The sequence below is a fragment of the Microtus pennsylvanicus genome, chromosome 17 (genome assembly GCF_037038515.1).
Source record: "Microtus pennsylvanicus isolate mMicPen1 chromosome 17, mMicPen1.hap1, whole genome shotgun sequence".
Classification (NCBI taxonomy): domain Eukaryota; kingdom Metazoa; phylum Chordata; class Mammalia; order Rodentia; family Cricetidae; genus Microtus; species Microtus pennsylvanicus.
In genome coordinates, this window is record NC_134595.1 from 42,720,619 (window position 1) to 42,748,463 (window position 27,845).

Consider the following 27,845-nt stretch of genomic DNA (forward strand, 5'->3'; position numbering starts at 1 on the left):
GATCCCTATCTATCACCATGCACAAAACTCAAGTCCAAATGGATTAAAGACCTCAATATCAGTCCGAACATACTGAACCTGATAGAAGAGAAAATGATCACTATTTCTAAACACAAAGCAAAGCTGATTTTAAACATTTCTAAGTTCCTTACACACCAATCATCAGCAAGTAATAATCCCTCTATATGTGAGATACTATGTATCTGACAACTGTGTTCTGTAACTCTTACAGTATTACTGTATATTATTACCATCATTGGTATAAATCATCAACTTCTGGGTTACTTTGTTCTAGTCCTCCTCATTTCAACTCTTAAGCCCTCTTAATTCTTCAAACAACACATGTAGGATAATAACTTATACAACAGCATTTCACCATTTGCTTAAACCACAATTGGCTCTAACATACATATAATTATGAACCAAGCTATTCTGCCACAGCTTCAAGGCCTGGCATGGTGGCTTCTGACTCTTCTCTCCAACTTCATCTTGTCCTGTTCCCAGCAACTACGAACTCTTAGACTTCTCCACTCACAGCAGATTGTCAGTATCTTTACTTGAGGAATTGATAAAGGATGTCTTGCTACCTATTAGAACGAAGTCTCACTGGAATCTCGCCATAAGCATTTGCTACTTATGGTTATCTGCTGCTTTGTGCTTTATGAGTTTACTAAGGAGTATGACATCTGAGATTGACTCAGAAAAACAAGACATTTAGCATTCTCTTTGCTCAGAATCCTCTCTTGAGGGCATGCTCATTCTTTAAGTCCCAATTTAAACATCACCACTTCCTCGAATAAGCTTAACTTGACTCATACAGCTACTGTCATTATTCTTCCTCTATCATGCTTTTATTGTATTTTTTTTAACTAAGCATGCTTATTGCATGAGTGGAGATCAGACATGTTCTCTTTACCAATATATTCCTTACATCCAACTCAGAGTCTGGCAAATAAATACCTGGTTTGTTGAATTCTGTCATGTCAAACTATAAGGAAACTTCTGAGGCACTCACAAACTGGTGTATAAAACTTAACTACAGAAAGCATCAATACTTTTTCAGGCACGCTTTCAAAATTATTTTCTTTAGAAAAGACGGGTGAGAACAAACCTGTGAGAAACTAAAGTTTTCATCCTTACTAAAATAGGACAGTATTTTTCTTACAGGAAGGCACATATATTCTGCTATGTTCTCAAACATTTCACTAATATTTTTGGGTCTCAGTTTCCTAGGAGGAAATATTCTAGAGACAATACACTATCAGCAGTAGATGAGAGATAGCACCGGATTATTTGGACTTTCTTTGATTTTGAAAACTTGTTTCTTAAATTAATAATCAGCTACTTTCATCCTGTACTTTCCCTACAATGGGCTCTAACAAATGAGTTTAAACAAATGTCAAAAGCTCACTATTTTCATCTCTAAATCAAGGTACTAAAAACTCTATCAAAAAACAATACTGACTCTATATAAAGACTTAATTTTCTTTACATTCTTCAATCTGAAAAGATAGGTCTTAGTTACTTATATACAACGATACAAAAAGTTTATCTATCTTATTGATATGCTATGCAGATAGTTCAGGTAACTATAGGCAACAAAAAATGAAATGCAATAATAGGTAATACTGGTTTCTATGCAGAATATAATGGTATACTATACCATGTTTAGCATTGCTGAAAGACATTCACTGAACTAGCTAATACTTCCTAAACTCAGAGACAAACATTTTGAGCTACTCTATATACTGACCTCCCTATCAATTAACAGTTCTCTCTTGGTAGTGGCTCATTTGTATAGTAACACTATTTGCAGCTATTATGTTTTTTACCTAAGAATAAAAATGACTATGAATAGAAAAACAAAAATGAAAAGAAAGCAAAGATACTAGCTAGCAGAGGCTCAAAACCTAATTCATTTGACATACAGAACAACAGATGTGCAGAGTCAGTGGACTTCCTCATTAGAAACAGCTGGTTAAGAATGGGGGAATGGGAGGAACCTGTAACATTTCAGATTCTGGAGGCATTAAAGATGATATATAAAAAAAAAAAATCAGAAGAGTGTATATGCTTTAAAGTTTTAAAGTTACAATCTAGAATAACCAACATGAATGCATGCCCTTAAGAACATACTGAGGGTAGAGCCCTGATGAACATGATTCAGTCTCTCTGCCACGTGAAGATACATCAAGGAAGAAGTTATGTGCAAACCAGGCAAACAGTCCTTTCCAGGAATCAAATCTATGGGTATCTTAGTCTTGGACTATATGACATCCAGAGCTGCGAAAAATTGTTGTTTAAGCCATCTGCGCCATGATATTTGTGATGGCAGTCCAAGCTGAGACAAGTTATGGGACCACCATAAGCCGAAAATGTCTTAACATTTCTCATGGCAGGAATATTCTAATGGCTTCATTATTTACTCAATCACGGTTCAGATTCCAAAAATTATTCACTTAAACAGTGACCTCACACTCCTCTTTACTTTTTGCATGAACCAATTCTCATCAACACATGATTGCAGTTTTTCTGAGTCTGTGCCCAATTTACAAATAATAGTAAAGCTTAAAATAACAGTAATGCTACAGATTACACTTTTTAACCAACTCCTACTAAATAAAACCCATTGTCAATTCTTTAGTATAGTCTTCACAAGGACCATGTCAAGTATCTTTTCTCATTTAGCCCTGCCCACTAGGGCTGGGCCTAACGTACAGTAAATGGGGGGGGGGGGGAGAACAGGACAAAGGTTGTGATCATTCCTGTCATTACTCCCTGACAAATGTGAACATAACTTTAATTTAGTTATCCATCATTCTTGATCCCACATCTAAGAACTCAAGTATTCCAATTCTTCACCCTTCAGTACCTTTAAGCAAAACACCCATCTTTCCTCTTCCTTTCAATATCTAACTCTTGAATTAATCTTCCTTATTTCTGACAACTATCGGTTTCCTCCTCAACATTCATCCCTTGACTCTTGTCACTTCATTCTCTGAAACCCAATGCGTAGTCCTCAATACATACTACCACATACCCAATCTCCAGGACTAGTTCTAAATTTGCAATTTATCTACAAACATCTACTTTTATTTGAGGAAATTATGTTTCACATGTAAAATGACCTCTTAGGTATTTTCCAACAATAAAAACTGTCACTGTAACTCAATAAAACTCACCCCCTCCTTTATGTGCTGCTAATCACTTTCTAGACTGCATCACAGTACTCCTGTGAGATGCACCACAATCTGAGAAAACTAATTTTGCCTACCTTATTTCCACAACTCCGACATCATTCACTCTTTTCTAGTCTACCCTTTTTCTCAAATTTTTCAAGATTTTTTTGACTGTAATAAACACCTGCCCAATTCTACATTTCATCTCATTCTCCTATTAGTAATCTCCAAATATTGTTATACTGTCACCTCCTTGTACCTTTTAAGCCCTTCCACTATTAAATTTAAATTCTTTAGTGAGGCAATAAAACTTTCTTAATCTTTTCCTATGCTCTGTTATATAATAATTTAATAATCCCATAATTATTATGCTCCTCCGTTAACATCCCTTTTGCTGTTTAAGGGTAGCCAGTTATTCTTTTTTTAATACCATATACTATTTGCTATACTGGAGTGTCTTCCACAGTGTTTGGATATATCCCTCAATCTTTTTTAAAAAATCGATTTAATATCCTCCTTTCTCATGAAATCTTATAGCTCAGGTTAACTTTTCCTTAACATAGTCCCTAAGCTATTATCACCTACACAACTCACTTGCTACTTAATGTATGGGGTTTCATTCTACTCCTAAAAGTGCACCATCTCTCATTCAAAGTAAAAACAACCCAGAAAAGCGACAGTATAGACTATCTGTGCATCTACTGCAGTTTTTCACTGAAAAGAAAGGACAGGTATTTAACAAAAATCTGACTGCATGATGAATATAATGATCCTTAATGACCTGAAATACTAAACTACCTAGCTTATGTAACCTCTCCACCCCACCTTCCAGAGAAAGAAATTCTAGAAGACTGATATGAAGGGAAAGCTTTTTTGCAACCCTACAATGACGACTCATCAAAGAACCATCAATGAACACTGAAACCACCACAGAGAAGTTTCTAATAGAATAGGACATTCATATAGTATCAAAATATCACTGAACAGTTTACTTAGGAATTACAAAGGGAAAAATGGTACCTTTACAATGAAGAAATCTGGCGGACACCAAGTGATCAAAGTTAACATCACCAATAATGGGATAAACTGACAGCATGTGCCTCCTGATGTGATGCACTGAGGACACAACATCACTTATGTATTATTCCTGCCAAAAATGCACAACCTGAAACTAGTCATGAGGAAACAATCAGACAAACCAAAAACTGAGGGACAATCTATAAATCAACTGACCTATAACCTTCAAAATTGCCAAAGGGCAGGCAGACGAAAGTCTGAGGAACTCAGTAAGTGATCCTGGATCAGATCATGGATCAGAAAAAGATTACTATAGACGACATCGCTGCTACATAGGACAACCAGTAAAATCTGAATACGGATGGTAGCATGGGACTACACTAATGTTAAACTGTCAGGTTTTCTTCATACCTCTTTGGTTATGTAAGAGAACTTCCTTATTCACAGGAGAAATGTTACCAAATAATTTAGAGTAAACAAAATGTAAACCTTATTCTCTTAATTGTTCAGTAACAATTACAATAAATAAAAAGTAGTAATAGAACGACTTGCAAAAAAATGTGGCAAAACATAGGTTAGAAATATGAGTTCATTTTACTACTCACAAAACATTTCTGGCTCCCCACCCAAAAAAATATTTAAATGTACCATATAAAAATCTGTAATATGTCACATTGTATTTGACAATCTTAAAGCAAGACACTGTAATAAGGATATCTCATGAAAGAAATTAGTTTTTTTGTACTCTGTTCAATAAAACATTATATGTTAACCAATAATTTATCTTTAAAGAGTTCACATTTACCATAAAACTTTACTAAAATGAGTAAATGTCTTAGAGACTATTTTTAAGCAATATAGTTTTCTTATTTTCAAATATACAGAAGAGAAAGCTGAAAAGGCTAGTTGAAATACCTATAATTAACATTTAATAACCATCTGTAATTCATTCATTTTTTTCAATAATTATTATATATTCATCACAGACCACAAACTTCCTCTCGTCTTCCTCTTTATTATAAATTGTGATTTAGCCATTATAGGTTTTCAGTAAGGATTTACAATAGTGACATGTTAAACAAAGGCTTCCTGTAGCCTTGAAAAGAATGTTCTGGTCAAAATAAAAGAGGGTGTAAGTATTCTCTATAGTTTAGCAACAGTCCTTTAAATTGGGTACCTTATTTATGAGATGTTCAGTAACAACTTCTCTTAGTCCAGTGTAGAGCTTTTCTCCATGCTTATGCAAAACCATTGTATATGCATTTCTATAGAGCTCCTCAAAACTAAGACCACTGTTATTCTTACGCTGGATTTCTTGAATAGCATTTTTCAGAAGGTCCCAAATGCTGTTTACATATTTTTCATCCATGGTCATCTGCAATATTGAAAAGAGAGAAGAAAAAAAAGTTGAGAATATTTCTGGATTTGTTCGTACTTAAATATTTTGACTATGACTACCTATATGACTTATAGACATTAACAACTATTGTATTTTAGCAAAATAAGATACAGCTGAAGTTGCTTGAGCTAATAGAAACATTCTTATTCACTCCTTTATAATCTTCTCCTCTATTCCTAAGTATACCAGAACACTCTATTTTAAAATCACAATTTCTGTATCCACAAGTCACTTAACCCTTTTTTGCTCACTGTATTTGCAACACTGTATTTCCAACAGCCCCTTAAGAAAATGTTCAACATCCTTAGTCATCAAAGAAATACAAATCAAAACAACTCTGAGATTCTATCTTACACCTGTAAGAATGATCAAGATCAAAAACACTAATGACAACTTACGCTGGAGAGGTTGTGGGGAAAAGGGAACACTTCTGCATTGCTGGTGGGCATGCAAGCTGGTACAACCTCTCTAGATGTCAGTGTGGCGATTTCTCAGAAAATTAGAAAACAACCTTCCTCAAGACCTAGTAATACCACTTTTGGGTATATATCCAAAGAAAGCTCAATCGTGCCACAAGGACATGTGCTCAACTATGTTCATCATAGCCAGAACCTGGAAACAACCTAAATGCCCCTCGACCGAAGAATGGATAAGGACATTTACACAATGGAGTACTACACAGCAGAAAAAAATAACGACATCTTGAATTTTTCAGAAAAATGGATGGAGCTAGAAAACATTGTTTTGAGTGAGGTAACCCAGACACAGAAAGACAATTATCACATGTACTCACTCATAGGTGGTTTTAAAACATAAAGCAAAGAAAGCCAGTCTACAAACCACAATCCCAGAGAACTTAGACAGCAATGAGGACACTAAGAGAGATTTACATAGATCTAATCTACATGGCAAGTAGAAAGTAGAAAAAAGACAAGATCTCCTGAATAAATTGGGAGCACTGGGACCTTGAGGGAGGGTTGAAGGGGAAAGGGGAGAGGAAGGGAGGGGAGCAGAGAAAAATGTAGCGCTCAATAAATATCAATAAAAAAATGAAAATAAAAAATTCCAACAGCCAACCCATTCCTTCACATGAACCCATGAAGTTAAAACTAGTAACACATTATTTATATTTGACCTGCTTAAATTCATATCAACTAACTAGAAGTGTAATTTTCCTACAACTCTGTAAGTCCAATTTTCTAGTCTACTGATTATACTTTTCTTGATAATTTTTCCACCATATCCTCGCTCAAATGCTACCTGTTACAATGAAAACAGAAACAACTGGGAGGCACTATACAAACTGACCATACCCACCAGCATTTTCGGTTCTATGCCAATATAATCCGTTAATTCTTAAAAGTACAGTGCAGAAACCAGAAGTAAACATTACAAATGTAGGATATCAGACCCCAATCCAGATTTATTGAAACAACCTGCATTTTAACAGGAAGTCTAAGCAAAATGTATCCAGAATGAAGTTTTTTTATGCCAGTCATCTCCTAAAGTATCTCTTTTTTGATAAACACCTTTCTCACCATCATTGATTTTCCCTCTCTACTAAACCATCCCTATTTACATCCAAAATTATCAGATTTCTACCTTAAAAACATAACCTTGTAACCCTTAACTTGTTTCCATTTTTAATGAAATAAATAGCAAGGGATTGGAATGGTCCTTTATATTCAGTATCTCCAAGTCCCATTTACCCATTATTTCTTTAATTTACAACAATATAACTTTCAGTCCTACCATTTCACTAGAATTGTCAAAAAGTCACCAGTGACTTCTACATTCATAAATCTAAGGATCAAAATTCAGATCTCATTTTACTAGACTTATTCAGCAGTATTTTGAAAGAGCTCACCAATTCTACTATTTAAAACAAAATTTCATTTACCTTCTAAGCACTATAGCCACTTACTTTTCTTCCCATTTCACCAGTTTCTACTTGTTTGCTTCTGGTTCTTACCACCACCTCCAATCCAAGACTCATGTTCTAGAGATCTCACCTATTTCTAGGTCACTCTTGAATTTCCTATATCTTATGGGGCCCTGTCTCTCTTGCACATTAATGGTTTCAGCTGCCCATTCAATGTTCCTACTGAGCATCTCAAACTCCTCAAGATTCAAAGACAAGTCCTAATCTTTTCCCCCACATTCCACTTGCCCTGCAATATTTTCCAACTGAACAAATGTCTACTTCTTTCTTCCTGGTGCTAAGGGCAAAATCATCATCTTTGGCTATTTCCCTCACTTCAATTCCAAACCAAAATCCAAATCTTGTTCTCTATCTTCAAAACACAGAGAGCACAATCCCTTCACAATATTTCCATTAATATAATCATAGTTCTAACAGCTACTTCATAATTCTTGGCCTGCCTCCAGAAAGTAATCTCCTGAAAACATAAATCAAATCATGTCGCTTATCTGTTCACAACCCTTAAATGACTTTTCATTTCCCCTGGAGTTAAAGTCAAAAGCTTGTAAGGTTCTCCCACAAAGCCTCATTTGATCTCATTCATCTCCCAACTCCATCTTTTCTCCCTTGTTCACTCTGCTCTGTGCACACCTACTTCCCAACTGCTCTTTGGAATACATAAACTTTGTTTTAGCTTTTGTTTCTTACCCTCTCTGTCTGTTTTTCTCTCAGACATATCTGAATGTCTCAAACCTACTAGCTACCAATGAACAGTTAAGTGCCTATCCTCTTTACAATAGCAACCTCCATTCATTACTGAGCCCCTCCCATCTACTCCTATTATTTTTCTTTTTCATGTTAGCTTCATGAAGGCAGAAAAATTTTAATAGCCCCTAAATAAACTTGGTACATAACAGGTATTTGTAGTTGCTGATTAAGTGATCCTTCTGCTAACCCCTGACCAAGGAACCTCTTTTGTATTACTTTGTATTACTTAGGTCTACTCAGCTCAGTATTTACCATCTGGGAAACACTAGTCAGTCAACTGCCCTAACTGGGTTAGAATTACTGAGTTAGTGGAATTTTTTCCATGTCATTATTTATACATAAAAGTGTGAAAAAAAGGAGTCTAGAAACTAATTATTTCACTTAACCTAACTGAGTCAAAAGGATCCTTAAAGAGATGACTCAAGCTCAGTCTAACAATTTGGGATAAGCTTCAAAATGTAAAATGCTAATATAATACTTCCATCCATCCATCAAATCCTTCTCACATCAGAGGTCTACTAGAGACGTTAAGAGAATCTACTTCTATGCCTAAACTGCTAATTTTTATCAGATATCCTGATAGACAAAATGGCATATCTAAAAAAATGTAAAGGTGTGGTTATATATCTTTTCACATCCAAAATAATAATAATAAGGTACATACAAATCAACACAGAAAATAACAGCCGCAAATATTTCACTCACTTGCAATTGGGTTTTAGTCTACTGATACCTATCAATACTGTAGTAAACCAAAACCATCTCATAGCATTAAAAAACAAATATACAAAGCAGGATATAAAGAAAAATTTCAGTGAAAGGGGAAAAAATGAACTTATTAACTCCAGAAATACTTCTATCACAAAATATGTGTAAAGGATCTCCTCAGGCTCCTTATTATCTAATATAAGCTAGACAAAGCACAAGGACAGATCTACACAGCACAACTTACTAAAGAAGCTTCTAAGATTACCTAAAAACTCTCACGCTATTATTATAAACTACTTTTAAAATTTATGTATTTGGCTAGGCAGTAGTGGCACACACCTTGAATCCCAGCACTCAGGGGCCAGAGGCAGGAAGATCTCTGTGAATTCAAGGCCAGCCTTGCCAACAAAGCAAATTTTAGGACAGGCTCCAAAGCTACAACAGAGAAACCCTGTCTCGAAACACAACCCCAAAATTAAATATATATGTATATTTTATGATACAACAAATATATTTATTATATTTTAAATAATAAGTATTTTTATTTATAATTAATTTACACATTTTTATATTTATGTTTATAATTTATGGTTAAAATAATAAATTATAGGGGCTGGAGAGATGGCTCAGTGGTTAAGAGCATTGCCTGCTCTTCCAAAGGTCATGAGTTCAATTCCCGGCAACCACATGGTGGCTCACAACCATCTGTAACGAGGTCTGCTGTCCTCTTCTGGTCTGCAAACACACACATATTGAATGTTGTATACATAATAAATAAATATTAAAAAAATAATAATAATAATAAATTATATATATGGTGTTTTTCAATATTCTAAATAGAATTTTCTATGTCATGCCTTGTATGTAGAGCAATGGATAGGGTCAGAGGACAAACATGTTACTTCTGCTGATTAGTACAGTAGTATCATCATCAACTAAGCAACACTAAGCACAAAGGAATTACATAGTGTACCACAAAGCACCAAATACTACAATATTCAAACCACTGGACTCACTTCACATTTCACATGTAGAATGTATCAGACTGATTATCTCGAGAAACACAATCACAATATGCTACACTAGTAAAGAACGTAAGTTTTGATGGGAAGGGCTTGATTTCTACCATGGCTTTCTCACTGTCAAACCACAGGACCTTAAACAAATCATTTAACTCTTGATTTTCTCATTTCAAAAATAGGTCTAATAACATGACTTATCTCAAGGACTGTCTGTCACAAAGAGTAAATGAGAATGTCAGTAAATTTAGCACGATTCATCCTTGGGCACAGTATAAGCCCACGGTATATAAGTATAAACACAGAACAAGAGTGTTTGCAGATAGAATCTCTTCAAGTCTCATGTGTTCTGCAAACAAAATTCAGAAAGTTTTCAAACTCTGCATATAAACAGGTAAGAGCTAAGACTTAAGGGCATTAACTGTGAAAAATGGCTATCAGTGTTAAGCAAATTTACTTCAAAGCATTATTTCTCTGTATGTTTGTCTCTCAATACTATCAGCCATGTAAATAATTTCCATCCCCATCACTCTCTTTGGCTCTTGTCACTCTCCATAATGGGTCCCTTATGCATCTTTACTCATTATTAAGGTTACAATAACTATCCACTGTTTGCAAGAAGTCCAAAGTTTTGCAAACTGTATACAGTATTTTGCAAATATAGCTTGTATGTACTTCTTTTCTAAAGGGCAAGTACCTAGTTTTTAATCAGAATTCTCAACCTGGGCTTATTTTTGTCTCACATGCATGAGTGTTAATATTTTTAACTTAATAAAATCACAAAAAAGATACATGATAGGCTTTTGTGGCTCCCTAGCCCATATTGCTAGCTCAAATTTTACCCCAAAACCTAAAGATCCTATACTCATATTTCCAACCAATTCCAGAAAGTTCTAACCATGTGTACATTCCAGGTAAATTCACCACTACACACATGCCCAATCTTCCCTTTCTCTGTATTCTTCTTTTGTTTAGTCACAGCATTATAAGTCACTTAATTTTACAAACCAGAAGCATAATCTTACAATCCTTCCTATCAAAACCCTTTTCTGGGGTAAGATGGAGAAGGAATACCTTTTCAAGGGACAAACACATCCTTCAAGAGGCAGTTAAGGGTTCTTAATGTGTTTCCAGTCACAGAACCCCGCTCTATCCACCTCCTAGCCAGTGGGTTTGGTTTGTTTACATTTGATTTATTTCGTTTATGTGTGCATGTCTGGAGAGTAGGGATGAACGTATATGTAATCAGTGGAGAGCTTGCAGGAAGAAGTATCTCCTACCGTGTGGGTCCTAGGGACTGAACTCGGGTCATGAGGCTTGGTAGCAGGAGCCTTTAACCACCGAGCCATCTCACCGGCCCTACTCCCCCTTTCTTAATCTGATTCTTAAATGATTCTGAACCCAGTTCAGGTACCATACTCTCCTGGATTTTTTCCCTGGCCACACCAAAAGTCAACATTCTTCAGATCTTCCCATTCAGGAGTTTTTTGCAACCAAGGCCTTAGGAGGACAATGTACATGTTTACACACGAACACACACACACCACAAAATGTAATTATAAATATATTGTGTCCTTCCCCAAGAAGTTCAAGCTACAAAAAATAAATTCCTTCAACAAGAAAAGCTTCTTTTTAAAGGAAAGATATATAATTATTATTAAATACTTTGTAATTCCCTCATTAGGCAATAGCAATAAAAATTGCTGTCTTTAAAAAACTATAATGCTCATCTATACTTGTTGTAATAAGGGCGGCGGGGCTGTGTCCCAGGCACCCTGGCCGCCTGCTAGCTTATGCCCGAAATAACAACACACAAACTGTATTCATTTAAAAACTGCTTGGCCCATTTCTATCTAGCCTCTTCTAGGCTAATTCTCACATATTAATTTAGCCCATTTCTAATCATCTGTGTAGCACCGGTCTTACCGGGAAGATTCTAGCCTACGTCCATCCTGGGTCGGAGCTTCACCGCGTGTGCCTCAGAGAGCAGAGCATGGTGTCTCTCTGAGCTCACTTCCTCTTCTTCCCAGCATTCTGTTCTGTTTACTCCTCCCACCTATGTTTTAACCTATCAGGGCCAAGCAGCTTCTTTATTGCTTAACCAATGAAATCAACAGATTGATATATGACACTCCCACATCATATACTATTTCAAATGGCATATCTCCCAAAGGTCTGAGTTTGAAAAGATGTCTATTACATACTTATACAACTTGAAGGTGATGTAATTATTAAAACCTTGGGTAGAATTACACCATATTTTTGCATCCACTATGTACAAAGTACAAGGAGTTTTCAGTCTCTTGTGAATACCAGAAATATGCAACAGGGCAGAGGTGTGTGTGTGCTAATGTATATATAAATAAACAAGGAAAATATTTAAGCTTAGTTGAAGCTTCAGCCTCAACAAGGTTTTCTTGGTATACTTTTCTGAGGAATCACAGGATTCTTAACATTTACGACAGAAGCACTAATTACTAAGGAATCTCCCACTTAGACTATAAACACTTCTGCCTAGTGGTCTCTCCTCCTTTGTTATTGTATGCCCCATTATTTATGTGTTTATGCATATACACACACACACACACATATACATATACATGGCATAATGACTAGTGACATTAGCTAATGATAATAAAGGAAAGATGATGACAGAATTCAATGGCATACAATATCATCAATAACCTCATTTTTCTAGCACTAATCTCTTAAGTAATGTGAACCATCAGAAACAAAGTCAAAGATCCAAGCGTTGAGGCAAAGAGCATAGGATAAAGACATTGAGTAAACAAGTTATTAAAATTTCCAAACTTGGCTTTCCTCATCTGTTTATGGTGAAGAAAAGAAACATGATGTACTGAGTGGCAATTAAAAACATTTATGAAAGCACACAGAATATAGCATTTGCTTAATAAATGCAAATTTGCTTCTTCCTTTACTAAACAAGAAAGCATTGCCTATTGACTTTGAGTATAAAATCATTTATGCTTGCTTAAATGCTTTCTTTTTAAAATAGGGACCATTTGGGAATAAAAGTCTGCCAAGTCAAAAATAACAAAACAACAAAAGAAAATCACCTCAATAATTTATGTCATGAGGAGAAAAAACTATCAATTATAGCACAGCAGCCTGGGACAATTTCACAAAAACACTAAATAAGAGTATCTACACCAAATTGGCCTCACTTATAAGACAGCTACTTTTAGGAGGTTCAATTATGCTCAGATTTCAATTTTCAACACATGAGTGGGATGCTCAGGTATCATGCCAAACATCTGGAAATTTTGGAACTTACTTTTCAAAAACAAGATTAAGTTTCTAGACTGGTCTATCAAAGCCCATTTGTTTATAGATCTTACTAGTATTAACAATTCTACTTCAATTATTTTTGAATGATTTTTATAGATGAGAAACATTTCATAATCCAACATGACCATAGCAAGATGGAATCATGTAAGTACATTTGTCCCCAGCATCTGTGAAAAGCTGATTCAAGAAACCTCAGAGATACCAAATTTCGAGAATGTTCAAGCCTCTTATCTAAAATTGGGTACATAAATCATCCCAGTACTGTTAAGTCATTTCTAGACTACTTGTAACACTAATGCAGTATAAATGGTAGGTGAGTAGACTGCCTCCCACTGAAGCACAAAGCTGGCAATATCTCATTAACAGTCTTGTTTTCATAGTTTCAGAAAATACAGAATCTTATAGTAGCTGTTACAAAAGAAAATACATGAATGCATAACTTAAGTTTATATTCCTATAATCTAAAGCCAGTTGTTTTAATAACAATGACATTATCATTTACCCCTTTAGCTGAAATCACTAGCTTTTTAAATAATTAAGAGTTTTTCCTAAATAAAACTTCTACCAAATGTAAGACAACACCGAATAACAGTTACAATGGAAAATCAATTACATGTAAGCAAAGGGAGAAACAAATGAAAGTGTAATCTGCCACTACTATTAGCTGGGTTTCTGAATGGACCTAATTGTAATTAGTTATGACAGACGACCCACCACATACATTTCTTACAAAGATTGTGTTGTGGAATCCGCTTAGCCTTACCTTAAAATTGTCAGGTCACAAAAAGACACATGCAGGAAATTAGCTAATTTTCTCACTGCTTCATATGAGAACTTAACCACCACCAGTGGAATACACTTGAGAAAAATCCTCTGAAAGGCTAAATAATGTCTGTCACGTGAGACAAAATGTTTTACACAAATTCCAAGATCAGACAAGCATTATTTCCTAGATTTACATAGAAAAAGAAGTAAAATGTGCCTAAGGTAAACCCCAAATTAAAACCTCTGCATTTTATAAAATACAAAACAGAATATGTGGCATATCAAAGACCACAAAACTAGTAAGAGCAATGAAGGAGCCCAAGGGTCCATCTATTGTATCACCTCAATTCAAATTATTAAGCCTCTCCATACTGAGAAATTCAAAATCAAGGCCTGTATTAACAACACATCATTATGGCTACATACTTCAGTCTGGTACACAGAAACAAGTGTTTAATTAAAAAAAAAATCAGATGTTAGTAATTCTTCCACAAATCAAGGTGCAAATTCCAACGTGAAATCTCCTTGTCTGGTCTCCAAACTCCCCATCTGTTAAATTAATAATCAATTTTCTCTAAAGTCCCTGTTATGGTTTGAGTATTTGTGTCTGCTCCAAAGCTCTTAAGTCAAAGAATAAACCAATACTAAGAACTGAGTCCTACAGGATAAAGGTTATAGGGGTGGATCCTTCATGGATAAAATTAGGTAACCTTATAAAAGTACTTGATGGAGGGAGTTAACCCATCTTAGCCCTTTGCTTTTGGTCAAAAGAAGAAACAGCATTCCTTTCCTCTGGAGTATGTGGCATCCAAGTGTCATCTTGGGAATAATGAACAGCCTGTCAGAAAACTCAATTTGGGAATATCATGATCATGGACTTTCCAGCCTCTAGAAATATGAGAAAATAAGTATTTGCTCTTTTTAAGTTGTTCATATATGGTCTGCTGTTACAGTTAGTAAGACAGTCCTCCCAAACTTTTTAAAATCAGGAGCTAAGGAGATGGTGCAGTCCATAAAATACATGAGGACCAAGTCTGGATTCCCACCACTCATGTAAAAGGCTGGGTGTGATGATGCATACCTGTAACCCCAGTGCCAAGAAGGTAGAGACAAAAGTATCTCTGGAGTTCTCTAGCCAGTCAACACAGTTTTATCAGCAAGCTCCAGGTTCAATGAAAGTGCCTGTGTACTGGCTATTTTTTTTTTTAAGTCAATTTGACATAAGCTAGAATCAGAGAGGAGGGAACCTCAGTTGAGAAAATGCCTCCATAAAGTTGGGCTGTATGTAAGTGAGTCTGTAGAGGATTTCATTAACTAGTGATTGTTGGGGGAGGGCCCAGCCAACTATGCATGCCATCCCTGGGCTGGTGGTTCTGGGTTCTGTAAGAAAACAGCTGAGCAAACCATGATGAGCAAAACCTGTATGGCTTCCAAACTCAAGCTCTGCTGTTTGAGTTCCTATCCTGACTTCCTTTGATGATGAACAGTGATAAGAAAGTGTAAGTCAAATAAACTCTTTCCTCCCCTAATTGCTAGGGCCATGATGTTTCATCACAGCAATAGCAACCCTAACTAAAACTGTAGATAGAGCTGAGGGCTGCTTCCCGCCACCCGGCTCCCAGCTGCGGGCTAGTTTTACCCAAAATAATTACATGGAAACTGTATTCTTTTAAACACTGCCTGGCACATTAGTTCTAGCCTCTTATTGGCTAATTCTCACATCTTGATTAACCCATTTCTAATAATCTATGTAGCAACAGGAGGTGGTAGTTTACCGGGAAGGATCTTAAGCTGCATCCATCTGGAGAGAAGAGCTATAGTGTCTGCCTCGCTGCCTTCTTCCTCCCAGCATTCTGTTACGTCTTCCCCGCCTACCTATGTTCTGACCTATCAGGCCAAGCAGTTGTCTTTATTAATTAACCAATGAAAGTAACAGATAGATAGAAGACCCACCTACATCATAAAACAACCTATCTCAAAAAATAAAGTAGAAGCCAGGCAGCAGTGGGAAATGCCTTTAATCAGAAGGATCTCTGTGAGTTCCAGGACAAGCTGTAACACAGAGACACCCTGTCTTGAAAAAAACAAAAATAAATAAGTAATTAAATAAATAAATAAAGTGGAAAAGAGACTAAAGGCACCAAACTTGGATCTTGGCATTACACAAGAATGCATACACACATGCACATGTTCATAAACAAACACCACAAAATACTTTAGGAGAAAATAGTTAAATCTGGCCAATTTAATTCATTTAAAAACTATACTTCGTGTCTAGGCTGAGCAAGGTATCTCTCCATAGAGAGTGGGCTCCATAAATAAGTTCATGCATTAGGGTTAGATCATAGTCCCGCTGCCAGTGGCTCCACATACTTCCCAAGTCACACCATTGTCACAAGTACTCAGGGGGCCTATGCCTAGGAAGGGCAGGGGGGCGGGATTGGTCTTGCCTCAATGAGGTGAGATGATGGGACAGACTTAGTTGACTTCCCAGGAGGTCTTACCCTCTCTGAGGAGCAGATGGGGGGTGGTGGTGGAAGAAGGTGTTGGGGGGGGATGGGAGGAGAGGTGGGAGAAGGAACTGGGACTGGTATGATAAAAAAGAAAAATTCATCTGAGAAGATGTAACTTCTCAGCCATGCCACAGGGGAAAAAAAACAAAACAACAAAAAACTATACTTCATGTTTCATTCACAAATACTAAGAGAAGTATTAACTGAATTCTCTAATCCTTTTGTTTTAAAATCATTTCATTTATACTCTAAATTTATTTCGAAGTAATTTAACCATGTTGACTGCAAGTAATAGTATTTCTAAGTACACACGATAAACTACACTGTGCTGCATACACTGGATAAGCCCCAGGACTCCTAGACATGTCACCAGTCAATTTTTTTTTCAAGATAGCGTTTCTCTGTGTACCCCTGACTGTCCTGGAACTTGCTTTGTAGATTAGTCTAGACTAGAACTAACATGCCTTTGCCTTCCGGGTGCTGGGATTAAAAGCATGCACCACCACCACCCAGCTATCAGCCAATAATTTAAACCAACTTGGAATTATTTTTCCAGTATATTTCTTTTGAGAAAGCATATTATTCCAGAATCTAGAAAACACTTAACATAAATATGTAGTATCACATGCAAGATCAACCTGGGTCCCATGAGTTGCATGCATGCATGCTAGGACAGCTATGAATATGACCTAATACTTCTACAGATGAGAATGCCATGTAATGATGTCCAAAGGATGGACAGCCCTGGTAGTCTAACGGAAAACGGCATTCTTTTTGAGTCAGACACTTGGATATGAATTCTGCCTCTACCCTTTCTATGTGTATATATAATATTACATACATTTGTAGTTCTCTGAGAACTCCCAACTGGATTTAAAACAAGAGGAAAAATGTCAACTAAAGCTTGTCTTTAGGATTTGAGATCAGCCAAAAATATTTAAAACAAAATCCAGAATAAAGTAGGTGTTCAACACTTAGCAGTTTACTGATCGTATGAAATGACTTCTCTCTGTTGGAGATGGAGAGTACCTGGACATAAAGAGGAAAACAAGGTTCATTACTTGGAGAGGATATATCAATAGAGCTACTTTAGAGATAAACTGCAAGCAGTGTATTAAGGATCCCTCTTAGTAATGTTGCCTTGCTGTTTTAGAGTATCTCCACAAAGTCTTACATTTTCTCCCCTTTGACGATTTTGTTCTCTTGCTCAGCACTTCTCATTAAAAAAAAAAAAGTTCTCTCTTTTTTTCCTCTAGACTCTAAATCTTAAAAATATAAAAGTCAAATCAACAAATTTTACTTAATCACTTCAGAATTTCAGTTGGCATTAAAACATTAAAAGGAATGCTTTCCAATAGCAAAAGCTTTGAGCGTCTGTCTAAATTAGTGACCACTGTCTTTCAATTTTCTTCTGTTCATCACAGCCTAGAAAACATGAGCAATGAAGGCAAATAGGTGGTATCATCCAAGATGGGTTTTGCTAATCTTTTTGTCTTTGTTCTGCAGAAAAAAAAGAATAATGGGACAACTGGTAACAGAGGAGATAATGACAATGCTATAGTTTGGTCTCCTTGAGGTCATGAATACAATGCAAGAAGCAACCAACCAAAAAATAGAACAATAATGACATAGCAACTGCTTGTATCTGCTTATAATGCTTATTTGTCCTCCAGTACTATTCTAAAAGTTTTGTGTATGAACTTGGTATGAAGGATAGAGAAAAGGCCCAACAGTTTATAGTACTTGCTGTTCAATAATCAGGACTGGAATTTGCGTCCCAGCACCCATGCCAAGTAGGTCACAAACACCTAGAATTCTAGTTCCAGGGGATCTAACATCCTCTTCTGATCTTCATGGTTTAACACATGTGCACAGAAAATAAAATCTGTATTAAACACATCTTATGATGTTATTATTTTCTAAAAGTCCTGTATCACGTTAGGTGTTTTAAGATTTCTATTAGCCAATATTGCCCGAGAGAGGATGCTACTGTAATGCATGGCGGCCAAGATCAGAGTTATTACTGTAGATCCGTTATCTGATTCACATCAGCAACAAGATCAGAGTTATTACTGTAGATCCATTATCTGATTCACATCAGCAACAAGATCAGAATTATTACTGTAGATCCATTATCTGATTCACATCAGTAACACATAAGCATTTTAATTTAAACAAATAAACATTCTGACATGTAATGGATAAAAGTAAGACTTGAACTAGCTGGATGGTGGTGGCGTATACCTTTAAAATGATGCCAGCACTTGGGAGGCAGAGGCGTGCAGATCTCTGATGAGTTTGAGGCCAGCCTGGTCTACAAGAGCTACAAGACATGCTCCAAAGCTACAGAGAAATCTTGTTGAAAGAAAGAGAGAGAGAGAGAGAGAGAGAGAGAGAGAGAGAGAGAGAGAGAGAGAGAGAGAGAGAGGGAGGACTTGAACTAGAGATAATTTGTCTATGAAGGAGACACTAAGTTACTCAAAGTCTGAGTAAGCATTAATAAAAAGATGGTCAGAAAGGAAAATAATAGTTCTCAAGAGTGTGAGCCTAAAAAGATGACAGCTGTGGCGCAGTAACTGCATTCTGCGCCCAGAATGAGCGTAAGTTAAGGTAAACCTGTCCCCTCAGAGCGAAAAACCAACCAACCAACCAACCAACCAACCAACAAAAAAAACCTGTACCAGAGACTAGGACTTCTACTGCTGAATCTAGAAACCTTGGTAACCCATCATACCACTTACTTTCAAGTAATTTGTTCTAAACACTAAGGAGATTACCCTTCTAAGAAAAATGATACAGGATCATTAATGATCTATGACTTCACTTACATACCCAAACATTTCAAACCACCACTTGCACTAAATTAATCAATTACAATTGTTTGGCTTAAAGAACCAGTTTCTCATTTATCAATCATCCACTACCCATGCACATTTTGTGGTTCAAAAAGCTGCCTAGTATAAGCACTGGACAAAACCATAAACTAATTGGGGAGCAATACCAAGAAAGGGAGGAGAAAGAAAATAATACTTAAACAAAAGACGGTGGTGTTTTAAACCTGTGGTTCTCAACCTTACTAAGGCTAAGGCTGCACCCTTTAATGCAGCTGCTCATGTTGTGGTGACCCCCAACCAGAAAATTATTTTCAATGCTACTTCATAACTGTAATTTTGCTATTATGAATAATGTAAATCTGATATGCAGATAGCTGTAGACAAACCCCTGTAAAAGGCTGCTTGACCCAAGGGGTCAAGACCCACAGGTTGAGAACTGCTGGTAATTCTCTCTCCAAGAACCAGTAGTATTCTGTGCAGAACCCCAGAGATACCAACCCTATATGCTTTAGATTGCATTCTTGGGTGGTTTGCAAATTGGTTCTGCAGACTTTCAGAAATGTTAAGCTAGAGTTTGTATAAAAATATGGAGGGAGGACACATCACTAAATAAGTATGCAGAATTTCAATCTACCTACAAAAACATTACAATTTTAATATTCAGATTATGGCAAAATCATGACTCAATGGTGACATAGTTAACTCTGCGCTAATTAAATTCTAAGCTTTACTTTATCACACATGTTCCTTCAGTATTCTCATTTTATAGAGAAAACTGATGCTAATTTAGAAGACAGCACAGCTATAAAGAAGTGGACCTGTTGTTCAAACCACAGCACTACAGAGCCCACACTTGTAACTGCTATTCTCTCAGCCTCTTTTGAAACAGGGTTTCTCTGTCGATTTGGAGTCTGTCCTGGCACTAGCTCTTGTAGACCAGGCCGGCCTCAAGCTCAGAGAGATCCGCCTGCCTCTGCCTCCCGAGTGCTGGGATTAAAGATGTGCGCCACCACCGCCTCTTTACGTTTTAGCCATACAACTAACACATATATCAAATGCTTCAAAACTAAAAGTTCCCCAGGGTTTACCCATAGTTTTTACCCTTACTAATAATAGTGAAAAACAAGAGACGTACACATACACACAAAAAGGCTCAAGTAGTTCTTTTTTTAACCTATTAAATAAAAAAGTATGTATCTGGCCAAGATTCAAAGTCGTCAAACAATCTTGAAGTGTAGGCTTCCTAGTCACATTAAACAGAACCAGTTTCTCATATTTACAGACTAACCGCAAGCACACTAAATTCTCAAACCCTCGCACGTAAAACAGATTAAAATTACGATAGCATACAACATTGGTTCTCAACCTTCCTAATGCTGTGACTTCTTAAACAGTCCCTCGTGTTGTGGTGACCCCAATCATATACTATACTACTTCCTAACTGTAATTTTACTACTATTATGAATACTGTTGTGAACCTTTGTTTTGTTTTCTGTCTTTTTTTTTTTGGTGTGTGTGTGTGTGTTTTGTTTTGTTTTGGTTTTGGTTTGGGTTTTGGTTTTTCAAGACAAGGTTTTGCTGCAGGCTGGCCTCAAACTCAGAGATTCACCTGCCTCTGTCTCCTGAGTGCTGGGACTAAAGGTGAGCACCTCCACCACCCAGCCCGTTATAAATCTTAATGCAAATAAATATCTGATATGCAGATGGTCTTAGGCAAACCTCAGGGAAAGGGTTGTTTGATCCCTAAAGAGGTCACAACCACCACAGGTTGCAAACCGCTGGCAGAGAGCTTCAAGAATCAAGTTTAGATTGCCCAGTACCTGGAAAGCATTCAACTAAGTTTTAGCAGTCTACCTTTCTGGATACTCATTATATAATATACTCTATTCAGCTCAGTAATTCTAGAATCATAGATTATGCAGAGTCCAAGCTGCATTCTGTACAGAGAAAATAGGAACTTCCTAGATAGAGTCAATCAAATACCTGACAGAAGGTGAATGATTAAAATTAAAACCAATGACTAAAAATGTTTCAAAAATATAATCATATGTACTGAAGGAATCATTATTAAAAAAGGAATACAGGGAGTTCAAGACTTAGTGGTTATGAGTACTGGTGAAAGACCTGGGTTCAATTCCTACCTCCTCGGCCACAAAGAACACATGTGGTGCACAGATGCACATGCAGGCAAAACACTAATACACATAAAATAAAAAAAATAATATTTTTAAAAAAAGAATACACAGAGGGGGATATAAAAGCTCAGTGTTAAGAACACTTATTTAGCATATCAAACTCCACCACACAAAAAGAAACAAAACCACAAAAATGTAATATACAAAATAAAACTGAATTTGACTAAGTAATCACACAGTGGTATGAAGCATTAAAAAGAGAAACATCAAAATGCTAATATTCTTTATTTCCAAGTGGTAGGACTATTGGAACTGTCATATTTTCTATCATTAGCTTCTTATCACTTTCATGATTAGAAAGTCTACTACATTGTCAAACCATAATAAATCTATTAATTACATATCATATTTTATCTCAATGACTCTTACTATTAATACATTTTACAACAGGCAGACAAGAATATATTATTTTATTAACTTATTTTAAAATAAATTATCCAGTAACATATTAAGTCTATCTACTAAAGACCCTTCTGAGAACCCTGAATCAAAGTTAACAAAAAATCTATTCTAAGTTCTCCACATTTATAATACAAAGAAAAGTGTAGTATTTCTAGTCATAATTCTATACGCTTTCTGAACTGGACAGATGTTATTACTACCACCACTAAGCTACATTTAATGAATGAATGATCTTCAAATAAATGACTATTTTATGTGAATGATTTAACTTCCTAATTAATGTATTATATACCAAAAGGTAAATTTTCACATTTCTAGACTATGCTACTGTGCAAATAGGCTTTAAAATTCAAGGTGTTGAAGAGATAAAATGGCTCAGTGGGCAAGAGTGTTTGCTATGTAAGCATCTGAACTCAGATTCTAGTACCCATGTAAAAAGCTCAGCACAGGATGTGTGAATGAGAAGCTGTAACCTCAGCTCTATGGAAGGGTGGGGACAGAAGGATCGCTGAGACTTACTCATGGGCTGCTAGCCCATCTTCAGGTTCAGGGAGAGAACAGATCATAAGGGAGTAAGGTAATATAGACATTTGGTAAGTATATCCAAAATCCTCTGGCCTCAAACATACCCACAGACACATTACACACACAATAACAGGCACCAATTCTCTCTCTTGCACACAAACAAAATTCAGCCTGCACACTGATTTTCCCAACTCTTCTGAATGCCTCAGGAGTCAGAGTGTGCACTGCTCTTTCAGAAGATCCCAGCCTGGTTCCTAATACCCAAGCCCCTTGGTTCTCAACTTCCCCTAACTCCAATTCCACGGAATCCAAGATCTTTTTTTGCCTCCATGGGAACCTGCACTCATGGGCACAAATATACACATAATTAAAAACCAAAGTAAGAGGCCCAGAGAGATGACTCAATGGTTAAAAGCACTTGCTACTACTGCAGAGGATGCAAAGTTCAGTTTCCAGAATCCATATGGTGCTCGTCCACCATCTACAACTTCAGTTCCAGAGGATGATGCCTTCTTCTGACCTCTGAGGGCAACAGGCACAAAAGTGGTACAGACATACAAGCAGGCAAACCATACAAACACAACAATTTTTTTTTTAAAAAAAGGAAAACATTACGCTTTTTATCTTCTCTTATTCTAAGCAAAGCTTCACTAACTCCAAACTATAAATGTTATACATAAGCTACTAAGTCTGTAAGCATAAATATAAGCAGCATTTTGGTATGTTTCCCCATAATTTCTCTGTAAGAAAATAACAGAGGGGCTAGAGAGATGGCTCAGGGGTTAAGAGCACTTACAGCTCTTCCAGAGGAACCAGGTTCAATGGTGACTTATAACTGTTACCAGTTGTATGTAACTCCAGCTGTAAGTGGACCTGGAACTCTCACAGAGACAAAAGTACAGGCAAAAATGTCAACGCACATAAAATAAATAAAAGAAAAATAAAAGAAAAAAAGACACAGAATGAAAACAGTTTACTCCTGGGTTTGTGTGATTAAGACTGTTATTTAGCTTTCCTACAGATACAGTACAAACAGTTCTAACAAGCACCTCTGCTAGGAAACAAACCTATTGTAAAGTTCAAAGACGTTCTTTAAATCTGGCAAATATTACTGTAACTAGAAATAGAAAAAAAAAGACATTATCTATCCCCAAGTCCTTATCTTCTTTGTCCATGCTCTAATGTTTCTCATGAATGATCTTAGCATTTCTGTCACTTTGTGTACATCATCCGCTGCCCGTGCTGCAAAGGTAAAACTCATCTATAATCACAGAGCAGATTACATCCAGAGTCGTCCCTGTTATGATTTCGCATGCTTCATAGACTATTAACTGAAGTTACTTTCAGGACCCATGGGAGCTTTCTAAACAGACAGGTTACATCACAGGAGTGACTTTCACTGTGTCTCCTAATCTTCTAAGTGATGCCAAGAATGGTAAATGACAGAGGACAGCATTTTCATTCAAGAATCACACCTCCAATTCCAGCCATGCCTGTTAAAGCCCATGTGAACAAACTTCTGGACCATACAGAGAGGAACGGTTTTTCACAGAAAAGTTACCCCAGGAAGAGTATGCAGGAGACAGAACAAGAATGAAAACACATGCTAACAGCAAGGAAAGAATCTCTTTCATACGAATTACTTGGCCTGAACCCATATGTAATGTCCCTTTTTAATAATAATCAAGTTCTGTAGCCAACTGATATTTTGTGTACACTTTTTACAAAATATTATCAACAGGAGCCAGATCAGTGGCTCAGTGGTTCAAAGTGCCCATTGCTCTTTCAGAGGACTAGAACCCAGCACTGGAATAGGTGGCTCAGGATGACTCCAAGGTGATATCTGACTCCTCTGCCCTCTTCAGAAACCTACACTTACTTGTACAAAGCCATCCCTTCCCAAACAATTGGTTTTTTTTTAATTACCAACAGAAGATTTAAAATAATCTATATTCTATATAATGAAGAAAAGTCTACAAATTAGGTCAACGTTTTTTCTGTCAACTGTCAAAAGTACACAGAAATTTGTAATCTTAAATTTCGTATGTTTACTTAAAAATGTAAATGGAGGGGAGCAGAAAAAATTTAAACTGTGCATTAAGCTGGTGTGGTGTAACTTTCACTATGCTAAATAATGTGAAGGCAAACTTAAAATACAAACTAAAAATATGAGTGTACCTGTCTGATCTGGTAAAATTGTATCTGAAGTCCTCTCATGTATATACACGAACTATTCCATAAACTGACCACTACTGCACAGTGAAAACCAATCAAATCCAAACTTATTCATTCCTTTTACACATCAATTTTTCGGGGGAAAAAATACCCCAACAAATTTGAAATGAGCAACTGAAACTTTTTAATCTACAGTCTGCCGTAAGTTATAACTAACTTATATCTCCACATGGTGTTACCATACACCAGTGGTAGGAATACACACACACATACATAAATAAATGTTATTTATTTATGTATGTGTGAAATACTATTTACAACTTCTGACTAGCAGTTCACGTGGGCTGTTATACGCAAGAGCACTAATCTCTATGAAAGGAACTCTGACAGTCTAAGGACTCAACTCCCAGAAGTCAATGAAATATCACTGGACAACAGCTGATTATTTTCAATGGGAACTACCTGTGGCTGTTATTTACTTATTAACTAGGAAAAAAACAAAAAACAAACCAAAATAAAAATCTCAGTTCCAGTACTATGTATTATCACACACTATTATCTTCAGCTAATGGAATAAAATTCTCTTCTGCTTTTACTCCCTAACACTAGCTCCAGAAAACAAAAATCTTTACCTTTCCACATCTACTGATGAATTCTCAAGCCCTAGTGACAAACAGTGCCTGTAGAGAGCACTCAGCATATCTTGGACCAATGAAGGAATGGGAGAGGAGAACAGATTCCAGCAGGGAGATAGGTCCAGAGATGCGAACACTGATAAAGATAGAACTGGTTACTCTGAAAAATATTAACTTGTCAGATAAAAGCTCTTCAACATATTACTAAACAACAAAGCCTTCAAAACCGAACAGCACCAAGAGCAAACATTTCCTAGAAAACCAGTGTCACTGTTGATTTAAAAAAACAAAACAAAAACCTAAAAAAGAAGCAGGGGGAAGGGGGATAAGAAAGATTTGACAGTCACTTGGATGGTTGATTCAGTAAGAAAACTACTATTACTCAAATTCAAGTTCACAGCCCAACTACAAAGGAAAACACACTAGTGAACTTTTTATTAGTGCTGTCGTCCCAGTATTTCTCACTTTCTGGTGCAATCTTTTATTAAAAAAATCATTCATAATGCAATTATTATGAAGATAATTCATTTTCCTGATTGTACCCTCCCTGTTCACAAAGACCCCATTTATTTACAGAAAGGTTCAAGTTTCTACACACTGACAATGCGTTCCTTGCAAATTCGCAATTCTGGATCAGATATGTACTTTTCTTTTGATATTAAGAATTCAGAGGCCCTAAAGTTCTCCAGGACAAAGTTACTCAACTAGGACCACACTGTCATCTTTCCCTTCCTCACTGCAAAGGGTACTTCAAGAAAAGCCTGCTTAAAAAATGATGACAAAGTCCCCCTTCCCTCCCACAGGACAGAATGCTATGACCCTTCGGAAAGAAAAATACATACAAGTTTCCTTGGTTTTACTTTTAAAAATCTGCTCGCCTGCCGGTGTGTCTACTTGACTTTTACCTGTTACTGTGGCGACATGAGCAAGTACGTCCAGTTTCCCTGTTACAACAGGACGTTTTAATTGCCTGCCACAGGCTGTCTGATCAAGGCATGGCATCCAAAGTTACACTCCATCTACTAAACACCGCAAGCCTATGACTCAACGTAACGCCAGGAGAAAAAAAAGTTTCTGAGAAAACGTTTGCTGTCGCTAAAATCCTACAAGGTAAAACAAGCCTGCGTGGCGACTATTGAGGACTTCCTTGGCTAAGACATGGAAAACCAAGAGCCCAGTTCGTTCCGTGCCTCCCCTCCCAGGAGCGCAGGGAGGATACTGAACAGGAGTGGGTGAAGTGCTCAGGAGGTTTTTGCAGGACCAGAGATGCTCTATATAAACACTTCTATGCTCGGTGCTGATGGTGGCATTTGTCACCGAGTGGGGCAGGCGGATAGCGAGACGGCTCCCGACTGAGGAGGGGGCAGAGGCGGACAGTCTCCCCTCACCACCGTCCAAGTCAAGCCGGGTCCTTCGGGAAACCACAAGCCAAAAGTTACACACGCCCCACGAGAGAGCGGCGGCGGCGGCAACGCGCGTCCCTTCTGGGCCGCGACACCGAGACCGAGGCCGTCGCGAAGGAGGCCCCGGGGCGGCCCGGGAGGCGAGCGCGCCGGCCCGCGCCGCCCCGTTGCCGGGAAGGCTCGCGCCCCGCCACCGGCGGCCGTGGGGGGAGGGGAGGCGGGCTGCGGCCTGTTGGCGGAGTTCAGCCCCGGCCTCGCGTGCGGCTCCCGGCCGCGGCTCCGGGTCCCGGGCGCCGAGGACCGACTCACCGGAAAGGCCCGGATCCGCATCTTGGTGTCCTTCCGGCTGCCCGTGCCTTTGCTCAGATTCGACATGGTGCTCGGCCCCTCCCCGGTGGCGGCGGCGGCGGCGGCTGCTGCGGCTCGCACTCCGAGGCGCCGGTGTCACATTGAAGGCGGGAGGGCGGCCGCGGGGCTCGGCGGGGGGCGGCGGCGCGGCCCCCGGGCTGGGCTGGGCGGCGGGCCGGCCCCTGGGCGGCCGCGGCAGCGGGGGCGGCGGCTCGGGCTCGGGCGGCTCGGGCTCGGGCTGCGCTGGCGCGGCGGCTCCGCGGGCTTCCCCTCGCGCCGGGCTCGGCTGCCTTTATCGCGCTTCTCCGCGATGGCGGCGGCGGCGGCGACGGACAAACATCTCACTGCGCAGGCCGAACGTCCTCCTCCTCCTCCTTCTCCTCCTCCGCCTCAGCGAGACGAGATCCGGCCCAGAGGGTGGAGGGGGGAGGAGGGAGGGAGGAGAGCGGAGAGTGGAGAGATGGGGGAGGGAGCAGGAGGACGGGAGGGGAGGCGGGAGGCCGCGGCGCGCACGTCAGATCTCGCGAGATCAGGGCGGGCGCCGGCCCGGGGCAGGGCGGGGCGAAGCCCGGGAAGGGTGGGCGCCGGGAAGAAGGGCTGAGGGAGGGGGTGGAGTTGAGGATGGGCGTGGTCAGCGGCCTGGAGGCGGGAGAGGGGCGGGGACTGTGATCGGAGGCGTAGGCTGCGTTTTCAAAAGAGGAGCGACGGAGACCCCGGTAGGCGGAGGTGG

General features: G+C 38.2%; 1 protein-coding gene across 3 annotated transcripts in view; it reads right to left on the bottom strand.

The window, feature by feature from the left end:
- The window catches only part of Cul3 (cullin 3), an 83,315-nt gene extending 56,025 nt beyond the window's left edge, over window positions 1-27,290 (bottom strand). Inside the window, exons 1-2 of one of the 3 annotated variants that reach the window (XM_075952023.1) lie at window positions 27,077-27,290; window positions 5,374-5,571 (exon numbers count right to left, since the gene is read on the bottom strand). In XM_075952023.1, the coding sequence (XP_075808138.1) occupies window positions 5,374-5,571; window positions 27,077-27,142 (264 nt within the window). In that variant the 5' untranslated portion in view covers window positions 27,143-27,290. Of the gene's footprint in view, window positions 1-4,199; window positions 4,343-5,373; window positions 5,572-27,076 lie in introns of those variants that run through there. The other 2 variants (XM_075952025.1, XM_075952024.1) reach the window with 2 other exon arrangements.
- Window positions 27,291-27,845: the final 555 nt, after the last annotated feature.